Source organism: Heterodontus francisci, chromosome 3 (assembly GCF_036365525.1).
Source record: "Heterodontus francisci isolate sHetFra1 chromosome 3, sHetFra1.hap1, whole genome shotgun sequence".
NCBI classification, from domain to species: Eukaryota; Metazoa; Chordata; class Chondrichthyes; order Heterodontiformes; family Heterodontidae; genus Heterodontus; species Heterodontus francisci.
In genome coordinates, this window is record NC_090373.1 from 82,641,690 (window position 1) to 82,666,987 (window position 25,298).

Genomic DNA, 25,298 nt, shown 5'->3' on the forward strand with positions numbered 1-25,298 from the left:
CATACCTGGTCAATCAATGCCAATGTTACAATGTGTCCTGTAGAAGGCCCAGCATGTGAAAATATAATCTCATACAAAGCTAAGTATTGGATATATATTTGAAAAGAAAAGCTTTGCAGGGCTATGGAAAAAGAGTCAGGCAGTGGGACTAATCAGATAGCTGTTTCAAAGATCAGCACAGGCATGTTTTTCTAAATGGTCTCCTTCTGTGCTCTAAGATTCGTTGATAAACAAGTTAATTACACACTCAACTTGAGGAATGAATGAGAAAAATCATGTAGTTTGTGGATAAAATGTCAGTTCTATACAACTTAAGAGTATTCACTTAAAAAAAAATGATGACCAACAGCCAACCTTCATTTATTAAAAAACTGAGCTTGGTTGGCAATGAATCAACAAAGACGTGCCACATTGAGTACTGATATTACAATTCTTGATATTTTTATTTACTATATTTATTTACACCATCTCCCTTCCCAAACATCCCGGAAAGACCTCTTGTATTTTATCTCCATGCACTAAGATAAATTCTCAGCAACATAAGATTGAGTTCAACTTACTGCCTGTTTCTGTTCCTCATCCTACAGACGTCAGCATTTGAAAAAGGAAAAAAGAAAAAAAAGATAGATTATTTGACATTAGACAGGCATCTGCAGTAAAAGGTAAAGGAAAGTATTCAGTAGGACTTTGTACTAGGTTCAGGCAAAGATCAGTGCACAAGGTAAAAATTATTGATTAAATAAGGCAGTCAGTAATGTCATTTGCATATCTTTTTGAAACTTAAGCAAACTTTATTTTGCTCTAAGGACTATTAACCTCCTCTGCCACGCCCAGCTGCCACGCCCAGCATCCACTCCTGCAACCTCTTACCCAATGATCCACCCCCTCCAACAAAAATACAAGCAGCGACCACAAATTGCTCAGCACAATTTAAATTTTTTAGCCTTTTTTAGGGTTCTGAAAGAGCATGCATTTTGCTCCCAAATGCCTACCTATGCTGCTTTTGATGCAACTGCAAGGAGGTACACAAGAGAAATCCAACGTCATCCAACCAGTGCTTTCCTTCTCTCCCTGTGAAGTATTACATAACCAAACAGAGACCCAGGCCTATAGTAGTCAAAAGCCTGCATTAACCACTCAATGAGAATGTCAACATGTTGTTCGCAGGGTTCTTTGGATATTTATTTTTTATTCATTCATGGGATGTGGGCGTCGCTGACCAGGCCAGCATTTATTGCCCATCCCTAATTGCCCTCGAGAAGGTGGTGATGAGATGCCTTCTTGAACCCCTGCAGTCCATGTGGGGTAGGTACACCCACAGTGCTGTTAGGAAGGGAGTTCCAGGATTTTGACCCAGCGACAGTGAAGGAACAGCGATATAGTTCCAAGTCAGGATGGTGTGTGACTTGGACGTGAGCTTGCAGGTGGTGATGTTCCCATGTATCTGCTGCTCTTGTCCTTCGAGGTGGTGGAGGGCGCGGGTTTGGAAGGTGCTATCGAAGGAGCCTTGGTGCATTGCTGCAGTGCATCTTGTAGATGGTGGAAAGAAGGGCTTGTTTTCAGTGCTGTATCTCTATGACTCTAAAAAAAGATGGCACACACTGCTGCCACTGTGCGTCGGTGGTGGAGGGAATGAATGTTTGTGGATGGTGTGCCAATCAAGCGGGCCGCTTTGCCCTGGATGATGTCGAGCTTCTTGAGTGTTGTTGGAGCTGCACCCATCCAGGCAAGTGGAGAGTATTCCATCACACTCCTGACTTGTGCCTTGTAGATGGTGGACAGGTTTTGGGGAGTCGGGAGATGAGTTACTCGCCACAGGATTCCTAGCCTCTGACCTGCTCTTGTAGCCACGGTATTTATATGGATACTCCAGTTCAGTTTCTGGTCAATGGTAGCCCCTAGGATGTTGATAGTGGGGGATTCAGCGATGGTAATACCATTGAATGTCAAGGGGAGATGGTTAGATTCTCTCTTGTTGGAGATGGTCATTGCCTGGCACTTGTGTGGTGCAAATGTTACTTGGATAACTAAAATAACTTCTGAAGTATACTTCTATATCTCAAGTCAAAACTGGCACAATGGGCGGGAGTTCCATTCCGGGATCGGGACTACAACGACATGGTCACTTCCGGGCCCCAACACCACACTGCAATGACAATGCACAATATGCGTTCTTTGTTATGCAAAGCAGCTAAGTGGCCGAGAGGTGCATTTGTCGTCAAATTAGCGGCGGCAGACACAGGAAAGAGGCAGGACATATGCAGCAGCAGGCCCAACTTGAAGGGCGGGTGGCAGCCATTGCTAAGATTGCTGTTCACACAAGGGATGGAGAAAGGAACAGAGCAGAGGGCAGTGAGAAAGGAGGCCCCCCACTATAACAGGACAGCTCCCTGTTTATCGGAGGCCTCACTGGAGGTGCTGCTGGAGTAAGTGACTGAGAGAAGAAACATCTTGTTCCCTACCAGTGGCAACAGAAAGCCTGCAAGGCTCACCAAGAGGGGCAGGGCTAGAGGGGACTCACAAGGTCAGCAGCAGAGGAGTAGTGAGGAGGAGCTGCAACCAGTACCGGAAACGTTTCAATTACCTTCTCAAGTCTGGAAAGGTGAGTCCAAAGATAGACCTAGATGGCACACCTCCTGGTCAGCAGTCACTTGAGTGCAAAAGAGGGGGGCATCCTGAGGGTGCTTAGAGTTCTCCTGACCAGGAGAGATAATTGTGCTCAGCAGCCTTGATGACTAATAAGCATTGGTCAGAACCCACTGGAGGTGCTGCTGGACAGAAGACTAGAGTGCAGACTGCAGCAGTGTATGGGACTGAAAAGCTGTGAGTGCTGGTAACTGAATCTTTCTTCACTTTGCAAGCCAAACGGGAGTTAAACACCAGGGAAAATGTGAGTGCACGCCTGGACGGTAGGGTGCCCAGATCGTGTCACTGATCCACTTTGAGGAGCTGGCCCTTGATGTGGCCAGTGTGTCAAGCCACAGGGACACAGGGGACCAAGAAACAGGGGTCCACTGTAGACATGAAGAAAACATTTCCATGTTCAGGGAATGCATGGCAATGCTCCCTGTGCAACAAGGTGTCTATGCCAAAGCTTATACTTCATTCTTTTTAGCAGCTTCAGCATCTGTTAACTGTCTTGATCTCTTATCACCATCTTCTCTTGCGTATCCTCCCCGGACCAGCTGCACAGTGGCAGGAATCCACACTGCAACGTGCAGTTCCCGAGGAGTCAGAGGAGGAAGACACATTGGAGCCTGCAGCGTCACATCTTTCCTGCACATCCTCCACCAGCGCAAACACTTGCACCTCATTGGGTCCTTGCACTATTTTAGAAATGGCAGCACAGGGTGAAGCACATATTGCATCAGAACACGAGGATAGAAGGGAAGCAAACTCAACTGTGGCCAGTCCGCCTTGGAGGACGGAGAACAGGCACAGACCTGCTCAGCAGGGCAGGGGTGTAGTGCCTCAGGAGTCATCGAAACAGGCTGCTCTACCTGCAGAACCAGCGTGAGATGTGTGCCCACATGTCAGAGTTACCTGAGGCTCTGTGGAGTCATGGGATGAGAATGGAGGAGTCCATTCATCTCATGTGCTCCACAATGATTCAGTGCCCATTTCCTCCAATGCCCTTCCTTCACTGGCAAATGGAATATGGAGCCTTCCTGAACTCTCTCCCCCACCCCTGTCATGAACTTGTGAGACCCGTTAGCAGTAGGACCCGTTCCCCATTAGCCTCGCCCCCAAAATGCCCTGGTCAAGAATGCAGTGATATGAAACTGGTTGCCTGGGAATGAGGGTCTTCTCTAAGCCTTCGTTCTTCAATGGCGCCTCTTGCTTCTGTCCCACCATTCCAGCTCACTCCCAGCTGAATCAGCGTTTCCTTCACCCTATCATGGTTCTGACAGTGCGTCGAACTCTCACATTAGAAAGGAAATTCAAAACTAGCCCTTTACTGGGACAAGTTCGTTAATAGGTTTAAGTGGCCATTTTCACAGAGTGGGCCGGTTGCACTTCCAGCTCCCTCTACCTTTTAAACTCGGGCTGTGCTTAAGCAACCACCTGGCTCCGTTCCTGCCCTCACGAATGAATAAAGATCCCGTCCACTATTTCAGAAAAGTAACAATATTGCTGTGATATATAAGGATGAAAGGTGGAACATTATCTCCTCAATGAGCCATTATTTAACAGCTGATCTAAGCCCTTAAGAACCACAAATAACAGGTAGCCTCCAATACACACTGCAAATGTCAATGCTACACAAATATGCTATGAGAAAAAAATTTGAACTCTATCCACAACCAATCAATTCTTGGCCTGTGTTATTTATAACAAAATTATTTTCCTTCTTTTGAAGCGCTAAAAGAAAATTTTCACACAATCATAGAATTTACTCCCTTCTATTTGTTCAATGGTTTAAATAACAGTTATACTGAAGAGACATAAAATAGAAAATGATGTAAATACTCAGGAAGTCAGGCAGCATCTGTGGAGAGAGAAACAAAGTTAGTGTAGGTTGAAGACCTTTCGTTAACTCTGTTTCTCTGAGCCGCTGAGTATTTCCAGCATTTTCCGTTTTTATTTCAGATTTCCCACAACTGCAGTATTTTGCTTCTGTGTACTGAAGGTGTTTACTGGTAGACATTGGTCCACACCATTGTATTTCTCCGAAGTTGTTTGTTTATGAAATGAGGCACTAGCTCACCTGATAATGAAGTTGGTAAATTCACTTCCTGATGCTCGAGTGGCACTAAGCCTGGAAATGCTCTGGGTTTCATCCTTGATGTTTTTTGATCTAGCCAATCTCAGCTGGGGCAGTAGTTGTAAATTACAATTGGCCTCAGTGGCCCTAGACTCAGGAAGGATAAATATCAGCCAGGGTTCTGCATTATGGCTCAGTGGTAACACTCTTGTCTCTGAGTCAGAAGGTTGTGGGTTTAAGTCCCCTCCAGAGACTTCAGCACTGAATAGGCTGGCACTTTAGTGTATTACAGTGGGAGCACTGCACTGTCAGAAGTATTGTCTTTCAGATGACTGTAAACCAAGGCCCCATCTGTCCCCTGGGTGGACACAAAAGATCCCATGGCATTATTCTGAAGAAGCACAGTGGAGTTCTCTCCAGTGCGCTGGCCAATATTTATCCCTCATACTTTCTTTCCTCATCACCAACCAGTTGCCTCTTCTGTAAAGTTTAAGTGCATGGAACAACTGGAATATATACCATTTTAACAATTGTATAACTACTGTATTGAAAACTTGTCTTTGCTATACTGTGCTTGTTTGTAGCAATCCTTATCCTGCTGAATAAATAGGCATCCTCATCTCATAGATAACAGACTGAAATATACTTTAATAGATTGAGAGACAGAGCTCATAGATTGAGACAAAACTCATTTATTTAACTGGGGTCTGGGTGCAGAGACCAAGGGTGATCAACCAAATTAATCTGACACGGGAAGTGAATTTGCCAGTGTCTGTACAGTATCAGTAACATAATGCCACAAACCAGCAAACTGATCTGCAATGTACTATCATTTAATATATCAAAATAATTGCGAAAGCAACACAGAAAAAAAATTAAACAAAGGGGTAATATGCCAGATAATCAACATCACCATACTTGTAAGTGATTGATCACTCTGTTATCTTGTAAAGATCATCCATCAGTTGGTGATGTCACTGGTCCTGTAAATGTCACTGGACTTTATATGATGATGTGATGAGACACCAGAATAGAAACACTATTTTGCTTTCTTTTAAAAAAACACGATCAATCAATTTTTAAAGCTCAACAACAGAACAATATAAAAATTTAACGAGGAATATACTGGGCAGGAAGAAAGCTATCTTGCAGAAAATGTGTATATATCATTGTCAACATTTTACAAATAAGAGCGGATACATTTTCAATGTTGTTGAATGCCAATAGTAAGAAATTACAATATGCTAATTCACAAATTGTGTCCTTTTTTTTTAAGGAGAATTGAAAAGTAAATATAAAAACACCCTGCATTTTACATTACTGAGGATTTCTCCAGGACTGGCTAACACCTTCTATAAACCAGTTAGAAAAGGATCTCTGGATACACTAAAAAAATTCAACTAAGTCTACAAACTGACTAAAATGTTTAAGTGTACTAATAAAACTAAAATTAGGCTCATCAAATCAAAACCAGCTGTTTTAAATAAAGCCATCTGCAGATTTGGTACCAAATAATGAGGCAGGAAACTGGCAACAGCAGAATGAAAATCAGTAGCGGGTAGATCTTTACAAATTCATGCTCTATGCAGAATGCTTTGTGCAATGGGAACACATATTGGGGATGAGTGTGAAGAAGCATCCCGAAGTCAGAGGACATAGCAGAATTTTTCTTCACACTTTGCTACGTCCTCTGACTTCGGGATGCTTCTTCACACCCAAATTCCCAATATATGTACCCAACGCACAATGCTCTGCAGAGGTGTCAGTTTGTAAAGTCCATCTTCAGATCAAATTCTGAAGAAATAAAAGCAACACAGAAAGTGCAGTTTGGAACCAAGCAGACCAATAAGATCCAGGTGAGATGCCTTTCTGTGCTGAATTTGCACATCTCAAACAAGTGTTGGTTCGGGGTGGGGGGCTGGTGCGGAAGAGAGACAGGATTCCTTCTCCAAATCACTCTTAATGATCCATGCTGCAAATTGTTTAGTTTAGTTTAGTGATACAGCACTGAAACAGGCCCTTCGGCCCACCGAGTCTGTGCCGACCATCAACCACCCATTTATACCAATCCTACACTAATCCCATATTTCTACCACATCCCCACCTGTCCCTATATTTTCCTACCACCTACCTATACTACGGGGAATTTATAACAGCCAATTTACCTATCAACCTGCAAGTCTTTTGGCATGTGGGAGGAAACCGGAGCACCCGGAGAAAACCCACGCAGACACAGGGAGAACTTGCAAACTCCACACAGGCAGTACCCAGAATTGAACCCGGGTCGCTGGAGCTGTGAGGCTGCGGTGCTAACCACTGCGCCACTGTGCCGCTTGTGTGTGTGAACAATGAGAAATGATGGGTTGAAGCTTGGGTGTGATGTGATATTCCCCACAACCTGAGGTTCACACATGAAGAATGGCCATTGGATGTGGTAGTGGAGGACATTGATTCACGAACAGTGTTGAGGAAAAGTCAGTGTCTTCAGGAGAGAAGGGAGGAAAACTGGATAACAGGGCTGTATAATTAGAATGATATAATAAACAATAACAAATTGCATTTATATAGCATCTTTAATGTAAATAAAACATCCCATGGCACTTCACAGGAGCATCAAATAAAATTTGACACAGAGCCACATAAGGAGATATTAGGTCAGATGGCCAAAGGCTCAGCCAAAGAGGTAGGTTTTAATGAGTGCGTTAAAGGAGGAGGGAGAAACAGAGAGGTGTAGGGAGTAAAACTATTAGTATCACTATACAGATATTTAACACTAATTAATTTTATTTAATGCACTGCTGAAATCCTACACACATTAACACATTGTGCAAAGCCATATATTTAACATGTTTCATTTGTTATTTTTTCACCAGCAGCATACACCCTTTGCTTGGCACATCTCATTCAACGGCAGACAAAATATAAAAGGAGCATTTTGTTTTTGGAATGCATTGGAAAAAATATCCAAGACTGGATAGCCCAGTGTGCTAGATACAAATCCAGCTCAAATTCAATGAATGAATAAAAGTTTCCTCTGTTTGGTCTTACATGAAATGTGTTTTGGCTGATTCACAAGGCATGGGTTCCCATCACTAAACTGGCAATCTTATTCAGAGATGCCACAGAGTTTGGGAAATGGAAATAAATATCACATTACTGTAGTAATATCTTCTGAGGTTGTTGAGGGCAAGAATATAGAAGCTTTAGTCTGTATTTAATCATGATAGGGGAGTGCCTGATGCTAAGACGATGCTAAATGTGTAAAATTTTGAACTCACCTCAATTAACTAAAATCACCAAAAGAAATTAAGAGGGAAAAATGTGCATCTTTGTTAAATACACTGTACGTAAACAGCATCAATTCTTAATATTTCTTGGCAGTAGTAATACTTCCTGGCTTTTTGCTTCAATATTGAAAGAATATTAGTGGGGAAACTAATTGGATTCCAACCTCACCCTCCAAGAAAAGGTTGGAATTTATTGAATGGACATAACATGATTTTCATATCTTTAAAGCAAAGTCTATTGAAAGGTATTTTGTGCTTGAACATGTAAATATCAGGGATGTCTTGCAAAGTAATTTCCTTTGCAAAAAACCCTTCAGGCATTTTAGATGTACTGACACTGTTTTTCTGTACCGTTTGTAATGCTGAGATTTAAATACATACATAAGTAAGTTCTCCAGTAAATCTATGTAATTCTATGAATGATACATAGATCCATAAGTATATACATAAGTATATACATCTTGCTGTATGTATATACATACAAATATATACACATATGTCTCACAGCATGTGTCCAACAAGTTAAGATGGAAAGCTATCTCCATGCTTCCTGATCTGCAGTCATGTGTCATTTAGATGCACATCTAAAATAATGCTCACTGTTTGCTGATAGTTTGGCCCCAGTACATAGAAAATATAAAAGTGAGGAGGAATGCCTCATAATCCTCAAGACTGATAGGATTTTAGAGTGCTTTATAAGGCATTCATCGTAATACATGAGCCATGAATAAATCAATGATGATCAGCCAGATACTGACACTTTTTTTTTGGTTTGTCATTCTCTCTCCTCCTTTTCTGAAGCTGGTGCACCTAATTTTATTCACACCCAATCTGATAATCAGTTTTACCACATGGCTCAATCACATTGTTCACTGTTAATTTGTATTTTTAGAAGGAAAGCAGTCCTGGCACCAGTGTCATCTGTCTCCGAGACTACAAGCAACCTTAGCAGTGGCAAGTATCTCACACCATGATAACACTGTTGAAACCATGGCCACATGCCTGATTTTCAAGTTAAGTTTTGAAAAATTAATTCTAATTAGCAAAACTTCTCATCAGGGTCTGGATTCTTCTCGGTGATCCCACAATTGCAGCTTGTAAATGGTAGTGAGGGAGGTAGGGGAGGAGGGGAAATGAGGGTTTCAGCAACAGATGGACTGAATTGAGACCGAGACAGCTGATGCTGCAGAGGTAGAAGTAGGCAGCCCTTGTGATGGAGAGGACACAGGGATGGGAATCTCAGCTCAGGATCAAATAGGACACCAAGTTGTGAACAGTCTGGTTCTTCTTGATTTAGTGACCATGGAGCAAGATGGAATTAGTGATGAGGGTATGGAGTCCAAGGTGAGGGGTGAAGACAATGGTTTCAGTCTTCCCAATGTTTGCATTGCCAGAATCACCAACATCCCAAGAACAAATACAGAAAGATAAGATGTTAATAACTACACATCTGATGAACAAAAATGAGTATAATTGCAGCTTCACTCACTGTTCTTCATTTCTACAAGAGTACTTAATAATTTCACAGGCTTGTGAAATGAAAATCTACAGCAGTGAGAACCAAACACCTTTATAGAGATTTTTGCTAGCAATTCCAACCCAAAATTCATTTAAAGGATCATTCCTGGCAACAGAAACTTTTTAGCCAGGACAATTCTCCAAACATTTACTTACCTGAAAGGTTTTCATAGCAGGCTCTCCAAAGTACATACTGGCCTTGATATTCTGTGGGGGTTCCTACTGTAACTCCATAGGGAGATCAGCAGAATCCCAGGGAAAATGGTTTCATTTGGAGCTACACCGAGAAAATCACTGCAGAATTTCAGGGCCATTAACACATCAACACTGGAGTGCTATGCATTTTTAAATCACATTTGATTGGATGTAGACTGCAAAGGTCAAAAATCTGACATCAATATTACACATTCTAAATAGAAAACATGGGTCTGTGCAGGCAACTGATAAGAAAACTGAAACGTTGTAAAATAAGGTTCAAAAAAGGTATGAAAATGAGCTACTGGAGTTTATTTAGATAATGATGCACACCCCTCAATTTTGAACCCTTTCCTGTGTTCTTTTTTCCTGCTGCATCCTGCTCAGTGCCAAATACTTCCAGCTGCTCTGCTAATTCAGCTCTTCACCGAACTGCTGGAAGACATACAAAAGGACCCTGGGTGGCACCCACGACCAGGGACTGTCAGATCTCCTCCCTGCATTGCCTGATGACTGCACAACTGCGTTTCGGAAGCTCACTGCATGGGGTGTGAGTTTGGCTCCCAGTATGAATTGTGTCCCACCGTTTCAGGACACAGTGTGTCACCACAATTCCCCAGAAGGAAAACATCCCTGGTTAGCTAAAGAGTTCATTTCATCAGAGAACACACAAAAACACAAATTTAAAAAGGCCTGTACAATTATTTTTGCAATTATAATGTAATGAATTAATATAAGGAGCAAATTGGAGAACTGAATCACATGAATGCCAAGAACAAAGCCAAACCAGAACAATAAAACAAGGGAATAAAATTCACTATCCACAAAGGAGATGAAGGATTCAGTCTATATTGCAGCAGGGAATATTTCTTACCTTCAGCAGCTTCATTAGTCCTTCAAGCTGCACCATCAGCTCTCGACGACTCTCTTGCAAGGCTGACATCCGCTGTTCCAGCTCGTCTTTTCTTTGCCTGTTGAATTAACGGACAAAGAAATTAAGCCCCGTCTCTCTTGAAAAACACTGGGGAATTCAAACACTCAGACTGTCTGGTTCAGTACTACACTGTGTATCGAAAAGCAGCTTCAGCACTCCACTGCAACGCAGACAAAAACAAAGCCTTTCGTCAATACAGCTGTAACGTTAGGTGAAAATTCATTCATTAAAGATGAATGGTACCAAAAAATACGTGCATTGTTTTAAAATGCTCTTTGCACTTACACTGCATCAATAAATTGGAATTAAAAAAGGGTACATCTTATTAATGCCTGTTTAGTGGTAACCAAGAGTAACATCTTGTGAATGATGTTTTGTGAGCATAAGGGTCGACATGCTGCAGGTGCACAGGTGAAGATTAGCTTCGAAAAGAAACTCCTTTAGCAAAAAAAAAATACAAAATACCAACTGACGCAAAGAGAAAAGGCGGCCTTCTTCCTCAAATACCATCAGATTTCAGGATGTGAAAAACTGGCTTGTTGGTTACTTATTCATGAGATCAGTCACTGCTGATAAAAATCTGCTGTCATAAGCCAAACCCCAATTGAGAGCCAATTACCAGAGTTGAGAGCTATATGGCCCATTTTTCTCAAAATTGCTCTGAAAACCACTAAATAAAAATGTATTTAGAAATTGGCTACTTATTTTAGAGTGACAGAACAATAATTACAACAATTTATTTGAACAATGAATTGTTCAATATTACAAAAAGAACAAAATAAAAACATTGTTACAATAAGTGCTTTATGCTGACTTTTAAATTGCGAACAGTTATAAATAATAGATTTATTAACGAGCTGGATTCATGCCAGCTTGCAGTGAAGATTATTTCTGCCAGTCCCAGTTGTGTGTGCACATATATTGTACACACACACACACACACACACACAAGGCTGGCTGTTTGCTTGTCTCTCACTTTTTCTTTAAAAAATAATACCTGATGGAATTCATCACTTTTCTGCTGCATCTCAATCCACATATCCCACACATTCAGATCAACACAGAAGCACTTGCATTAAGGCAATCACTGCTTCTCCCTATTCAGCAGACCACAATTTTGCATAAACCGAAAAAGGCCTTGGTTTTGAACGTTAGAATTAAGGAGCAACCATTTAAAAATAGGATTATGCCACAATTGAAACCCCAGCAAGATTATAAATTCCAAACCAAATTATTGGTACTAAACCAAACTAATTGTTGCTGATTAAAACTATGCGTCTGTTGTAAGCAATAGATTTACTATTAAACTCAGTGGTTTGGTTTAAGAATCACAGTTATGTAAGATTTATCTCCATGAACAAGCGAAGGAAAGGCCTATCACTGTAATCTACAAAGTACTTGGTCATAATGGAAATGAACAAAGAATGTTTTTGCCATGAAAAGGACAAATGAAAATTATCACAATTTTGGAATACTTGAACACTTTTTCACAGAAAGAACTTGGAACATAGGACTTAGGAGCAGGAGTAGGCCATTCAGCCTTTCCAGCCTACTCCGTCATTCGATAAGATCATGGCTGATCTGGTTGTGGTCTCAACTCCACTTTGCTGTCTGGTCCCCCGCCCCCCATAACCCTCGACTCCCTTGTCTATCAAAAATCTATCTAACTCAGCCTTGAATAAATTCAATGACCCAGCCTTCACTTCTTTCTGGGGAAGAGAATTCCACAGGCTAACAACCCATTGAGAAAAAAGATTTCTCCTCATCTCAGTCTTAAAAGGGAGACCTCTTATTCTTAAACTGTGTCCCCTAGTTGTAGTCTCCCTCACAAAAGGAAATGTCCTCCTAGTATCCACTCTATCAAGTTCCCTCAGCATCTTGTATGTTTCAATGTGATCACCCCAATGGGTAAAGACCCAAACTGCTCAACATTTCTTCATAAGATAAGCTCTTCATCCCCAGAATTAGTCAAGTGAACCTTCTCTGAACTGCGTCTAGCACAATTATATCCTTTTTCAAATAAGACCACCAAAACGGTGCACAATATTCTAGATGTGGTCTCACCAAGATCCTGTACAGCTGCAGTACAACTTCCCTACTTTTATAATCAATTCCCCTTGCAATAAACACCAACATTACATTTGCCTTCCTAATCATTTGCTGGACCTTTTTTTAATTCATTCATGAGATGTGGGTATCGCTGGCTGGGCCAGCATTTATTGCCCATTCCTAATTGCCCTTGAGAAGGTGATGGTGAGCTGCCTTCTTGAACCGCTGCAGTCCATGTGAGGTAGGTACACCCACAGTGCTGTTAGGAAGGGAGTTCCAGGATTTTGACCCAGCAACAGTGAAGGAACGGCGATATAGTTCCAAGTCAGGATGGTGTGTGACTTGGAGGGGAACTTGCAGGTGGTGGTATTCCCATGCATTTGCTGCCCTTGTCCTTCTAGTTGGCAGAGTTTTCGGGTTTGTAAGCTGTTGTCTAAGGAGCCTTGATGCGTTGCTGCAGTGCATCTTGTAGATGGTACACACTGCTGCCACTGTGCGTCGGTGGTGGAGGAAGTGAATGTTTGTGGATGGGATGCCAATCAAGCAGGCTGCTTTGTCCTGGATGGTGTCGAGCTTCTTGAGTGTTGTTGCAGCTGCACCCATCCAGGCAAGTGGAGAATATTCCATCACACTCCTGACTTGTGCCTTGTAGATAGTGGACTTGCATTCTAACTTTTTGTGGTTCATGTACCAGGACACCCAGATCCCTCTTAACCACCGTGTTCTGCAATCTCTCTCCATTTAAATAGTATACAGCTTTTCTATTCTTCCTGCCAAAGTGGATGAGTTCACATTTTCCCACATTATACTCCATCTGCCAAATTTTTGCACACTCACTTAACCTACCTATAATCCTTTTGTAAACTCTTTACCTCCTCTTGGCAACTTGCTTTCCTTTCTATCTTAGTGTCATCGGGAAATTTAGCTAACATACATTCAGTCCCTTCATCCAAGTCATTGTTATAAATTGTAAATAGTTGAGGCCCCAGCACTGATCCCTGTGGCACTCCACTAGTTATAGCTTGCCAACCCAAAAAAGACCCATTTATTCCTACTTTGCTTCCTGTTAGTTAACCAGTCCTTCATCCATGCTAACATATTACCCCCTACACCATGTGCTCTTATCTTGTGTGGAACTTTATCAAATGACTTCTGGAAACCTAAGTACACCACAGGCTGGATTTTAAAGGCCCTCTGCCACTTGGAACGGTGGCGGGAGAGCAAAGAAGATCGGGACGGTGGAGGCCCGCCACCAACCCCAACAGCAGCAGTCCCTGTACCAATCTCGGTGTTGGTGGCGAGGCCTCGTGGCAGCCGCTGTGCCGCTCGGCGATGGGACCTGCATTAAAATATGTTAATGCCTACTTATCATGCAGGCCGCAGCGATTCAGTCACCATGTTGCAATCTTCATTCTGGGGCGGCTGATAATGCCGCGCCTTCGAATCCCTGTTCAGGGAGACATGGCGCGACACCTGTGGGGAGGAGGGAGGAGGTGATTTTCTCTGTGGTAGGGGTGTTGGGAGGGGGAAGTGGGGTTACAACGCTGCAGATTGTTGGGGGGGGGGGCGTGATGGGAAGGGGTAAAGGACAAAGGATCTGACCTTTGGTTGGGGGGGGGGGGCGGAGGTCAAATTTGCAAGGCATGTATTCTGGGGGTGGGGGGGGGGAAAAGGGCAGGAATGTTGTGATATGCCATTGTTGGGGGAGCGAGTGGTGGGAGTGTGCATTGAAAGGTCATTTTATTCATTTTTGCAGAACTTGACCTTAACTGGCCCACTGAGGGCTGTAAGCCTTTTAAAGATGGCGCAGCGCCTGCACATTGGCGGTGGACGCCGTTGTTGGCAACGGCTCACCCGCCCCCTCCATGTCAGTGTTGGGGGAGGGGGGGGCGGCTGCCCCGGCCATGCTAATGAGCTGCTGCGTTTGAAATTGCGGCGGCGACGTGACATGGTCCCAGTGTGTGCAGGCAGCATGTCATTGCACCTGACACCTATTTTGGCGGCGGAGTCTTAAAATCCAGCCCCACATGTACAGGTTCCTCCTTATCCACCTTGCCTGTTGTTTCCTTGAAGAACTCTAATAAATTAGTTAAACATGATTTCCCTTTCATAAAACCATTTTGACTCTGTCTGATCCCGTTATGATTTTCTAAGTGTCCTGTTATAACCTCTTTAATAATGGATTCTAGTAATTTCCTTATGGCAGATGTTAGGTTAACTGGCCTATAGTTTCCTGCTTTCTGTCTCCCTTCTTTCTTGAGTAAAGGTGTTACATTTGCTATTTTCCAATCCGTTGGGACCCTTCCAAAATCTAAGGAATTTTGTAAGATTATAACCAAAGCCTTTGCAGGCACTTCTTTTAAAACGCCAGTATACAGGCCATCTGGTCCTGGGGAATTGTCAGCCTTTCAGTCTAATAGTTTTCCAAGCACCTTTTCCCTGGTGATGGTGATTGTTTTAGGTTCCTCCCTCCCTTTTACCTCTTGATTTTTAAGTATCTTTGGCAGGCTTTTGAAGTCTTCCATAGTGAAAACAGTCACCTGTTCAATGCCTCCACCATTTCCTTGTTTTCCTTTATCAATTCCCTAGACTCACTCTCTAAAGGAACTACACTAGCTTTCGCTTCTCTTTTCCTATTTAAATACCTGTCGACACTCTTCCTATCTGTTTTTTATATTACTAGCTAGTTTTCTCTCATTCTCTACTTTCTCCTTTTTTTTGTCATTCTTTGCTGGTTCTTAAAATCCTGAATCTTTTGGCATACCACTAATCTTTGCAGATTTGTACAGTGTTTCTTTTAATTTGATACTATCCTTAACTTCCTTATTTAGCCACGGATGATGCATCCTTCTCAAAGAATCTTTCTTTTTCACTGGGGATAAATATTTGCTAAGAGATAGTAAATATCTCCTTAAAAGTCTGCCACTGCATCTCTACTGTCCTACTTTATAACCTAGTTTCCCAGTTCACTTTAGCCAGCTCTGCCTTCATACCCTTATTAAGGTTTAAATTGAAGCAGGAGTTGGATGGGAATGGTCACCAGCATAAAGTAAGTGCCGGGGGTGGTGGTGGTGCAGAGCTGATGTCGTGGGAGGAGACAGAGGAGGAAAGAGGACAGATCCACTTTCCACGGAAGGCACTCCTGCTTCTCCTGGCACTCAGATATCTTCCGGAGACTAACAAAAAATGAACTTCCCTTGACTTCTATCTGGTCGCTCTGTTGCCTCCTGCCAGGTTTCTCTGGCAGGTTTTCCACCAGATAGGCCTCACACCCAGTTCCAGTAGAAAAAGTGATGCAAGTGGATAATGTCCTCAGGCCGTGACTTTTACATTTCAATTAGGCCTCCATCTGCCTTAGTGGGAGCCTCGGCTGACTTGAAAGTCACACTCTTATCTATATTCACTGCTCACAGTACCAGAGGGAGACCAAACACAGAGTAGGTGGCAGCTTTGCTGCATGTCTACGGCTGGAATTTTACAGCAGGTGGATGGGAGCCGGGAAGACAGGTAGGCTTTGGTTGCCTCGCCAGGGGTAATTGGTCGGGTCCCAGTGAAGCAAGGGTGGTCGATTGTGGGGGAAAGGGGGCGTGTTGGGTCTTGGGGGTGGTTGGGTAGCGGGGGCGGCCTTCCATTAGGCACAGGGTGCCCGATCATGAGGGCCACCATGGGACATTCTGAAGCCGCCTGGTTTTGCCAGGCAGCTTCTCCAGTCCTCGGCTGCCCGACCTGCCACACGTAAAATTGGCATGGATGCGGCTGAAGGTCCTTAAATGACTATTAAGGGTCCACTTAATGGCCCTGATGGGCCTGGGGTGGGCTGGCCATTTTTCGCCCCTGCTGCCCTATATAAAGTGGCGGTGGAGGTGGGAGCAGGTTGGGAAGGCTTCCCGGAGCCTCCAGCTCCATTCCCCGCCACCTCCCCACCATCATCCCGCTCGTCGGGGTGGCGTAAAATTCAGCCCTCCATCTATGTGCAAGTGTTATTGTGACTTCAGGCCAATGAAACCTGCAAACTGCTTCTCTGTAACAGGAGTCAGCACTGCTGACTGTGCTTTAATCTGTTTTTCTTCCCTCTTCCTCCTCCATCCTTTTGCCGAGACCTATATAGAAGTTACTTTCTGTTCCAATTTCTAGTTTTGAAAAACATTAGCCTATCTTTTTTTCTTTTCAGATGTTGATATACGATCTGCATATTTCCATTTTTATTGAAGATTCCTAGCATTTGCAGTTTTATTTTCCTTTTCATGTGAATAATTTGCTGGTCCATTAGTACAGAAAAAAACACCCAACAGGATATGGCAAACAGAACTGCTCTCGTGCAGTGGGATATCTTGCTGACCTTTTACATTGTTGGCACTATTAAGAAAGCAGGAAAGGTACTTCTAATTCTGAAATTACTGAATTTTTGTGTAGTTATTCATGAAAATTCATTCAAAATAGTTTCTTTTTTGTGGGGGGTGGGCAAGAAACTCAATTTGTGCTTGGATTCCCTTTTCCAGTTCTGTGCTCATCTCTGATTTACAGCTGGGTTAAAGAGAGGCAGGTCAATTGAAGGGCAGGGATGGCTACTGGCTGCCAATGTGACCTTAATCTCCCAAGCGCTGGATTTGAAGAACCTCTGCAAATTTGAATCCTGTAATCTAAATGTAATCAGTCAGCAGACCGAAAAACTATTAAAACAAACTTTTCTAGTATTGCTGATCTCTGATGTACTATGTCTGTACAATCTCGGAGATGGAATGTGCCACTCATCGAAATGCTTTGCTACAGAGAGTGCCTTTTCAGTTTCATTGCTTGAACTGGCAATTATTTCTCTCCCAAAGTTGAAAAGGAATTTATATTACCTCAGGATACGTTCCTGGTAACAATACCACCGGAAGTAAGCAGACAGATCGGGATCAAACTATGAGGAGAGATTGAGGAGGCTGGGCCTGTATCTCTAGAATTTAGAAGAATGAGAGGTGATCTCATTGAAACATACAGAATTCTTACAGGGCTCGATAGGGTAGATTCAGGATGGATATTTCCCCTGGCTGAGGGGTCTAGAACCAAGGGACACAGTTTCAGAATCAGGGGTGGGTCATTTAGGACTGAGATGAGGAGGAATTTCTTCACTCAGAGGGTAGTGAATCTTTGGAATTCTCTACCCCAGAGGGCTGTGGAGGCTCAGTCATTGAGTATATTCAAGACAGAGGTCAATAGATTTCTACATATTAAAGATATCAAAGGGTATGGGGATAGTGCAGGAAAATGGCATTGAGGTAGATGATCAGCCATAATCTCACTGAATGACGGAGCAGGCTTGAGAGGCTGAATGGCCTACTCCTGCTCCTACTTCTTACGTTCCTATAAAACAATTATCAGGGGATAAGTAAAAATGTCAGGTAAAAATAATCCAAACATTATTAATGGATAGTTAAGGGCTCAGATTTAAAAAGCTTCAGCAGTTTTTCTCCCCCATAGGTTTCTCTGTAAACTACTTAGGATGTGATTTCCTGTTTAATCTGGAGGAGCACACTGTCCACTTGTTGTGGAACCCACCTGGTTATTTTATCATATTCATTTCAAATGGGCGGACAGTCTGCTAAACTGGATTACCTCTCAGGTGGCCAAGTTAAAAACTGCACTGACACTTTCCAAGGAAATGTTCTCTCCTTGAGAACCAGTTTTACTAAAATATTTTGGCTAATTTAGTTCAACTCTTCAGTACTGTCCTTCTGCTCTATTCTTATCCATGCCTGTGTTCCAGGCAGCACACTGAAATACTGACTTTTATTCATTCTGGAGGTGGATGAGTCAACCAGCAGGTGGCTTGATTCAGGTGAAGTGCACACTCTTTGTGGTGCCTTACACCATCTTGTGGTTCAGCTGACAACTGAAAATGCACCTGATACATAATAAAACTGAGGTTCCAGCACAAAACACTGGAGCGATTTGAGCCAAAGATGACAAGCGCTGAGAATAAAACATTCATTTAGATTAAAATGAACCTTAATTGATTAATTGACAGGCAATAAATATATAATGGCACAATGGGCTGAATGGCTTCCTTCTGTGCTGCATCATTCTATGAAAATAAAATAAATGCAGCATTTTTGGGCAACATTTTAATCTGTGATGTGGTGCAACATAGGTGTTGAATTTTCTCATTAAATAAGCAACGGTATATGAATCAACAAGTGGTGAAAGGGAAATAAATTAGCAGCCTTAATTCTACTCTGATTTTACTTTTTTAGACCCATCAACAATGTTCCTTCTGAGCTGCGTGGCCAAGCCACAACCCAGAAATTCCCATGCAGACCACAAATAAATCGGTCCCTTTAAGTTACTGCACAAGCGCGGCCACGCAAAAGATTTAAAGGGCCGCGCACATAACAAATCGCCTGCGCACTACATGCAAAATTAGGGGGTATGTTGCCCACCAGTTGCCAAGGTGAGTACTAGCGTATGTGCAGTAAATGGATGTTTCGTAGACTGGAAAACAGTGGCTAATGGGGTGTCCCGGGATCAGCGATGGGAACATCTTGTCGTTTCCCTGCATATCCATTTAAGGATCACAATTTAGACATAAAGGGATGGATATTGCAAATTTGATGATGGTCTCAAACTAGGATCCTTTTTTTCTGATTCAGATCGTACCAGACTCCCATCTTGTTTTGTGAGTTCTCAGAAAGGTGTCACCAATGTGGTTTGCAAACTGTATCACATAAAACAAAATCCCAACCATCAAATGGTTGCCAAGTGCTGAATGAACTTCGTGGATTTCCTTGGTAGTTTACAGAACTCCAATTATTTTGATCACAAATAGGCGTTTAAAGGCTTGTGCTGCTTCTACTGAGATGACAGTTGGACAGCCTGCATTACATTCTGTCCATGCCCCCTTTGGCTGCCTAACACCTAGCACAAGGTGTCGAACAGGTAGGAAATCTCTGTCTGATTTTCCCTTGCGGTGCTGAAGGACATGGCCAACACCTCAAGCCTTCCCTTCAGACCAGGAACTGAGCGGAGTCTGCAACTTGACATTCTGGGCACCATGCTGCTATGAACCCCCTTACTGTTAAATAAGCAGCATCAAGACTGGCTCACACACCAGTCAGCAGATGCAAACTCAGCAATGGCAAATCATTACTATTTCTATCTTTTTGGGCAGGAAGATGCATTGGATAGATTTTCAGATAAATAGGCACAAACTCCTTATGGGAAAAAAAAGTCTATATGACAAGCCTACAAAAGTGGAAAGTAACAACAAAAGCAGTGATTAAAACACAGTATTTTCAGAACTCTTCGAGATCATTTAAAGACACAACGTACCTTTCACTTGGTGGAAAAATCAGAATAATTTCAGCCAATACAATATCTCCCATGAGATGGGTAATGAAGGTCACTTAGTGCAGAAGCTGGATAAATGTTATGATTGTACATTTGTGGAATACAAGCAAATACTGCAAGTATGCACACAGGTGCCACTCAAGGCAAAACAAAAAGCACAAAGAGATACTGAGCCCTCCAATCACATATGGCAATGGTACAAAGTCATTGCAACCCAAGGTCTTGCTGAAAGTTTGAAGATCCCAGGAAGGCCTCATAGGACTACATGGGGGTCGGTGGGGTGTGGGAGAATTGTTGGAATTATTAAAAGATGGATGCTTCAGTGGTTGGGCAAATTTTGAGAGCTTTTCCTGAAACCCATGGATTTTCAATGCATTTTTATGTTGCAAATTTTTGAGGGTATATTGTGATAGGTGAAGGAAGTAGCAAGCTAATCTAGCAGATCAAGTAAATGGTACCTTTGTGAATGGCAAATTTTTGAGAGTTGGTGAAATAATAACTATTTAAGTATTTTTGATTGGTTGCTTCTAGTGAGTTGATTAGCATGCTTCACACTCAACAGACAGGCCAGGTGCAGTACTTTTAACCACAATGATGGATAGTTGTTTACAGTTGCTCATTAAAACAAAGACAATGAAATTTAAGTACACAAAATATGTGCACAATAAAAATAAGCAATGTGTTCTGAAAAGCACTGGGTGCTGCTTCATGCTATTTGTTTTGCCACAACTGAAGTAATCATAAATTTCACTGCACGTTGCAGGAATTGGCACTTTGTTAACTTGACAATACTGAGATGTTGCAGATCAAAACATACCAGACATGCAGAGCAAAAATTCTAACCTGACATTTGTCAGACCATACCTAAGTAGCCTCAGTTCAGCCAATAGGGTAGGATTCTGCTGCGCTTTCTCTGGGGTTGGTTGCGAGGCCTGCTCGTGTTCTAATCTGAGACGTTGGATTTCTTGAAGGATTTCCCTGAAACCAAAAGCAGTAAGATTTAAGAGTTACTCTGAAAGATATTACAACAATTCCATAAGTAATCATGCCATAACACAACAATGCCCTGTAATTTCTCCAAAAATCTACAAAGACCATTTCTAGCCAAGTGGTGTTCCTTGCATCATCTATTTGGAATATATTCCAGTTACTGTAGCAAACAGCATTATTAGTAAAACACAGTGTACATAACAACAAATTGAATTTATATATTAGCTCATATATTTAAAATAATTCCAAGGTGGTTCGGAAATTTAATCAGATAAAATATTGCAGAGCCAAAGGAGGAGATATCAAAAATGGCCAAAGAGGTGGATTTTTCAGGAGGATCTTAAAAGGAGGGGAAACCGCTGCAATAATTGGAGGGGTTTCGGGATGCAGTTTCCATAGAATCGGGCCTACATGGCCATCAGAGATAGGGAGACAAGAGGAAAGGACTCACAAGAGGTCAAAGTTGAAGGAACAAAGAATTTTGGGGAGAGGGGTTGCTGTATGGCTGGAGAAGGTTGCAGAGATAAGGGGGAGTGAGGTCATGAAATGAAGATAAGAATTTTAAACTGAAGGTGCTGGTGTCTGGCAGCCAACACGGACAGGGGTGATGGATGAACAGGACCTGGTACAGAGTGGGACATGCGCAGCAGAGTTTTGGAGGAGCTAAAGTTTACACAGCACATAGAATGGGAGGTAGACCGGCCATAAGAGTATCAGAATTATCAAGTCTGGAGGTGGGAAGGTATAAGATGTTCAGCTGAAATGGGTTCAGGCAGGGGCAAATGTGTGCGATGTTAGAGTTGGAAGTAGTGGGGGGGGGGGGCTGTGATGGAAAGAATATGAGGCCAAGAATTAATGCTTGGGCTGAAAAGGAGGCTCAGCTTGCAAACAGTCTTATTCAACCTCAGACAGTAGCCAGGGAACTGAGCTAGAATTAGTGGCAAGGGCACAGCATTTGTGGTAGCGGCTGAATCAGAGGGCTTCAGTGTTCCCAACTGGAATGAAATCGTGGCTCATCCAAGACTTGATGATGGAAAAGTTGTTTCGAGTCATAGAGTAATACAGCATAGAAACAGGCCCTTCAGCCCACTGTGTCCATGCCGACCATAATGCCTATCTATACGAATCCCACCTGCCTGCATTAATTCCATATCCCTCTATGCCTTGCTCATTCAAGTACCTGTCCAGATGACTCTTAAATGTTGCTACTGTTCCTGCCTTCACCACCTCCTCTGGCAGCTCATTCCAGATACCCACTATTCTTTGTGTGAAAAATTTACCACTTTGATCCCCTTTAAGCCTCCGCCCTCTCACCTTAAATCTATGCCCTCTAGTTTTAGTCAACCCTACCATGGGAAACAGACTCTGGCTATCTACCCTATCTCTGCCTCTCATAATTTTATATACCTTTATCATGTCCCCTCTCAGCCTCCTTCACTCCAGGAAAAAGAGACACAGCCTATCCAATCTCTCTTTATAACTCAAGCCCTCCAAACCGGGCAACATCCTTGTGAATCTTTTCTGCACCCTCTCTAGCTTAATCACATCTTTCCTGTAGTGCGGTGACCAGAACTGCACACAGTACTCCAAGTGCGGCCTAACCAACATTACGTACAACTGTAACATGACGTCCCAACTCTTGTACTCAATGCCTCGGCCGATGAAGGCAAGCATGCCGTACGCCTTCTTCACCACCCTGTCTGCCTGTGTTGCCACTTTCAGGGAACTATGTACTTGCACCCCAAGGTCTCTCTGCTCAACAACACTCCCCAGGGCCCTGCCATTCACTGTATATGTCCTGCCCTGGTTTAACTTCCCAAAATGCATTACTTAGCACTTGTCTGCATTAAATTCCATTTGCCACTCCCTTGCCCACTTTCCCAGTTTATCTATATCCTGTTGTAACCTTAGACAACCTTCTTCACTGTCCACTATACCACCAATTTTGGTGTCATCTGCAGACTTACTAATCATGCCCCCGACATTCACATCCAAGTCATTAATAAATATGACAAACAACAGAGGCCCAGCACTGATCCCTGCGGCACACCACTGGTCACCGGCCTCCAATCTGAAAAACAACCCTCCACTACCACCCTCTGCCTCCTATCACTAAGCCAATTTTGTATCCAATTGGCTAGCTCACCCTGGATCCCATGTTATGCAGTCATAGAGTCGTACAGCATAGAAACAGGCCCTTCGGCCCACCGTGTCCATGCCGACCATAATGCCTATCTATACTAATCCCACTTGCCTGCATTAATTCCATATCCCTCTATGCCTTGCTCATTCAAGTACCTGTCCAGATGCCTCTTAAATGTCGCTACTGTTCCTGCCTCCACCACCTCCTCTGGCAGCTCATTCCAGATACCCACTATTCTTTGTGTGAAAAATTTACCCCTTTGAACCCTTTAAATCTCCTCCCTCTCACCTTAAATCTATGCCCTCTAGTTTTAGTCACCCCTACCATGGCAAACAGACTCTGGCTATCTACCCTATCTATGCCTCTCATAATTTGATATACCTCTATCATGTCCCCTGTGTTTGACAGCAGTGGAGGGGTTGAAGGAGGCATGGAGGTGTCTGGTTATATGTCATCATCCTAACTTCGTTTTTAAACTCCAGCACACACTCACTATACCCATGGTACCAGCACTTGCTTCTGATACTGATTCTGGTGACTGAAGCACTGTTTGGAAAATCCAAGAAATAATTGCAATCCATCTGAGCCATTCTTCATTGGAGGTAGCATGAGTACATTTAAAGAAAAACACATGGGGATGATTGAAAAACCTCTCAGTGGTGGAATAATGGGCAGCTGAGAGTTGAATTAAGATGCACTTCATCACACCTGTGATTCCACAATCACTGAAGGACAGCGAGTGGAAGCCTGTCCTGTATCCATAGGAAGGGAGGGAAAAATCAGATGTCATACATGATCTTGAGTTGATCTAATGCAGCTCCGAATTGCCATTTACAGCTGCCATCTGATTCTGGCTAACCAAGTAGAACAAACAAATATCCTGAAGATAAAAAAAAATCTTAGGAAAAACTGACCTCAGGCTGGCAGCAGTTCTGCAAAAGTAACAGATTTATTCATGCTGCAATTAAAATGTGAGCATCATCAGAGAGTGGCACGGTACCTGGTTTAATTATGGGGAGGTACAAGTTATAGCACCAACTTTATGTCACTACTAAACTGGGCCCAACACTTGTGTTGGTGGAATTGTTCATCTAAGTAAAGAGTGATATGCACTGTTGGCCCTTTACCAACAACAGAAATGTAGAGCTGTTCTGTTGGGGTACCTGGAAACCTTTTACAACTTAAGTTTATGAAGTTCACTTCACACTGTATACAGCGGCCAATGTGAAACTGAAATGGTAGAAGACTAATCCTCCTTGATATGGTTTCACACCCTAAGCTGAATCCAGAACTCGCATCAGTTTGGCTGCAGTTATACTGCAAACTATGTCACAATGAAGTGCGTATTTTGGGGATTACAAACACATTAGGAAGTCACCAATTAACAACCTAATTCTAAACAAAATTGTTGTATTTTGTTATTATCATTGTTATTTATATAGAGTGCATTATTAGTATAAAATTGCTCCATTTGATAAACTGTTAATCTTTCGAATTGTGACATACATTGTGCCATTTATTTAAAGGCTTTGAAAACATGTAGCAGGAAGGTGACATAGACACCAGATCTTGCAGTAGATGCATATACGTACATAGGAACAGGAGTAGGCCATTCAGCCCATCCAGTTTGTTCTGCCGTTCAATGAGATCATAGCTATTCTGAATCCTACTCCATTTACCCACCTTGCGCTGGCATCTAATGCTTTTTTATGGGAGAGAGTTCCACAGTTCTATCACTCTTTGCATGCAGAAGTGTATCCTCACTTCTCTCCTGAGTGGCCTGGCTCAGATTTTAAGATAATGTCCCCTTATCCTCAGCTCCCCCCAACAGAGGACAAAAAGTCTCTCTCTACCTACTTGATTGATTCCTTTCAAAGTCCTAAAAATCTCAATCAAATCACTCCTTACCCTTCGATATTCCAGGGAATACCAGCCTAGTTTCTGTAATCTCACCTCATAATTTAACTCAGAGCCCTGGCAACTTTCTGGTGAATCAGCACTGCACTCCTTCCAAGATCAATATATCTTTTGTAAAGTATGTATCCAGAACTGTTCACAATACTTCAAATGTGGTCTAACCAGGAATTTGTATAGGTGCAGCGAAACTTCCTCACCTTTATAACCCTCTAGATATAAAGGCAAAGATTC

The 25,298-nt window shown here is 42.7% G+C and overlaps 1 protein-coding gene across 16 annotated transcripts in view; it reads right to left on the reverse strand.

Annotated features, from left to right (window-relative positions):
* The window catches only part of LOC137357516 (dystrobrevin beta), a 580,754-nt gene that overhangs the window by 95,414 nt on the left and 460,042 nt on the right, over positions 1 to 25,298 (reverse strand). For 14 of the 16 annotated variants that reach the window (XM_068023985.1, XM_068023970.1, XM_068023952.1 and 11 more), the window contains 3 exons: positions 20,882 to 20,995; positions 10,580 to 10,676; positions 561 to 581 (listed from right to left, as the gene is read on the reverse strand). In XM_068023985.1, the coding sequence (XP_067880086.1) occupies positions 561 to 581; positions 10,580 to 10,676; positions 20,882 to 20,995 (232 nt within the window). The remainder of the gene's footprint in view (positions 1 to 560; positions 582 to 10,579; positions 10,677 to 20,881; positions 20,996 to 25,298) is intronic. The other 2 variants (XM_068023881.1, XM_068024001.1) reach the window with 1 other exon arrangement.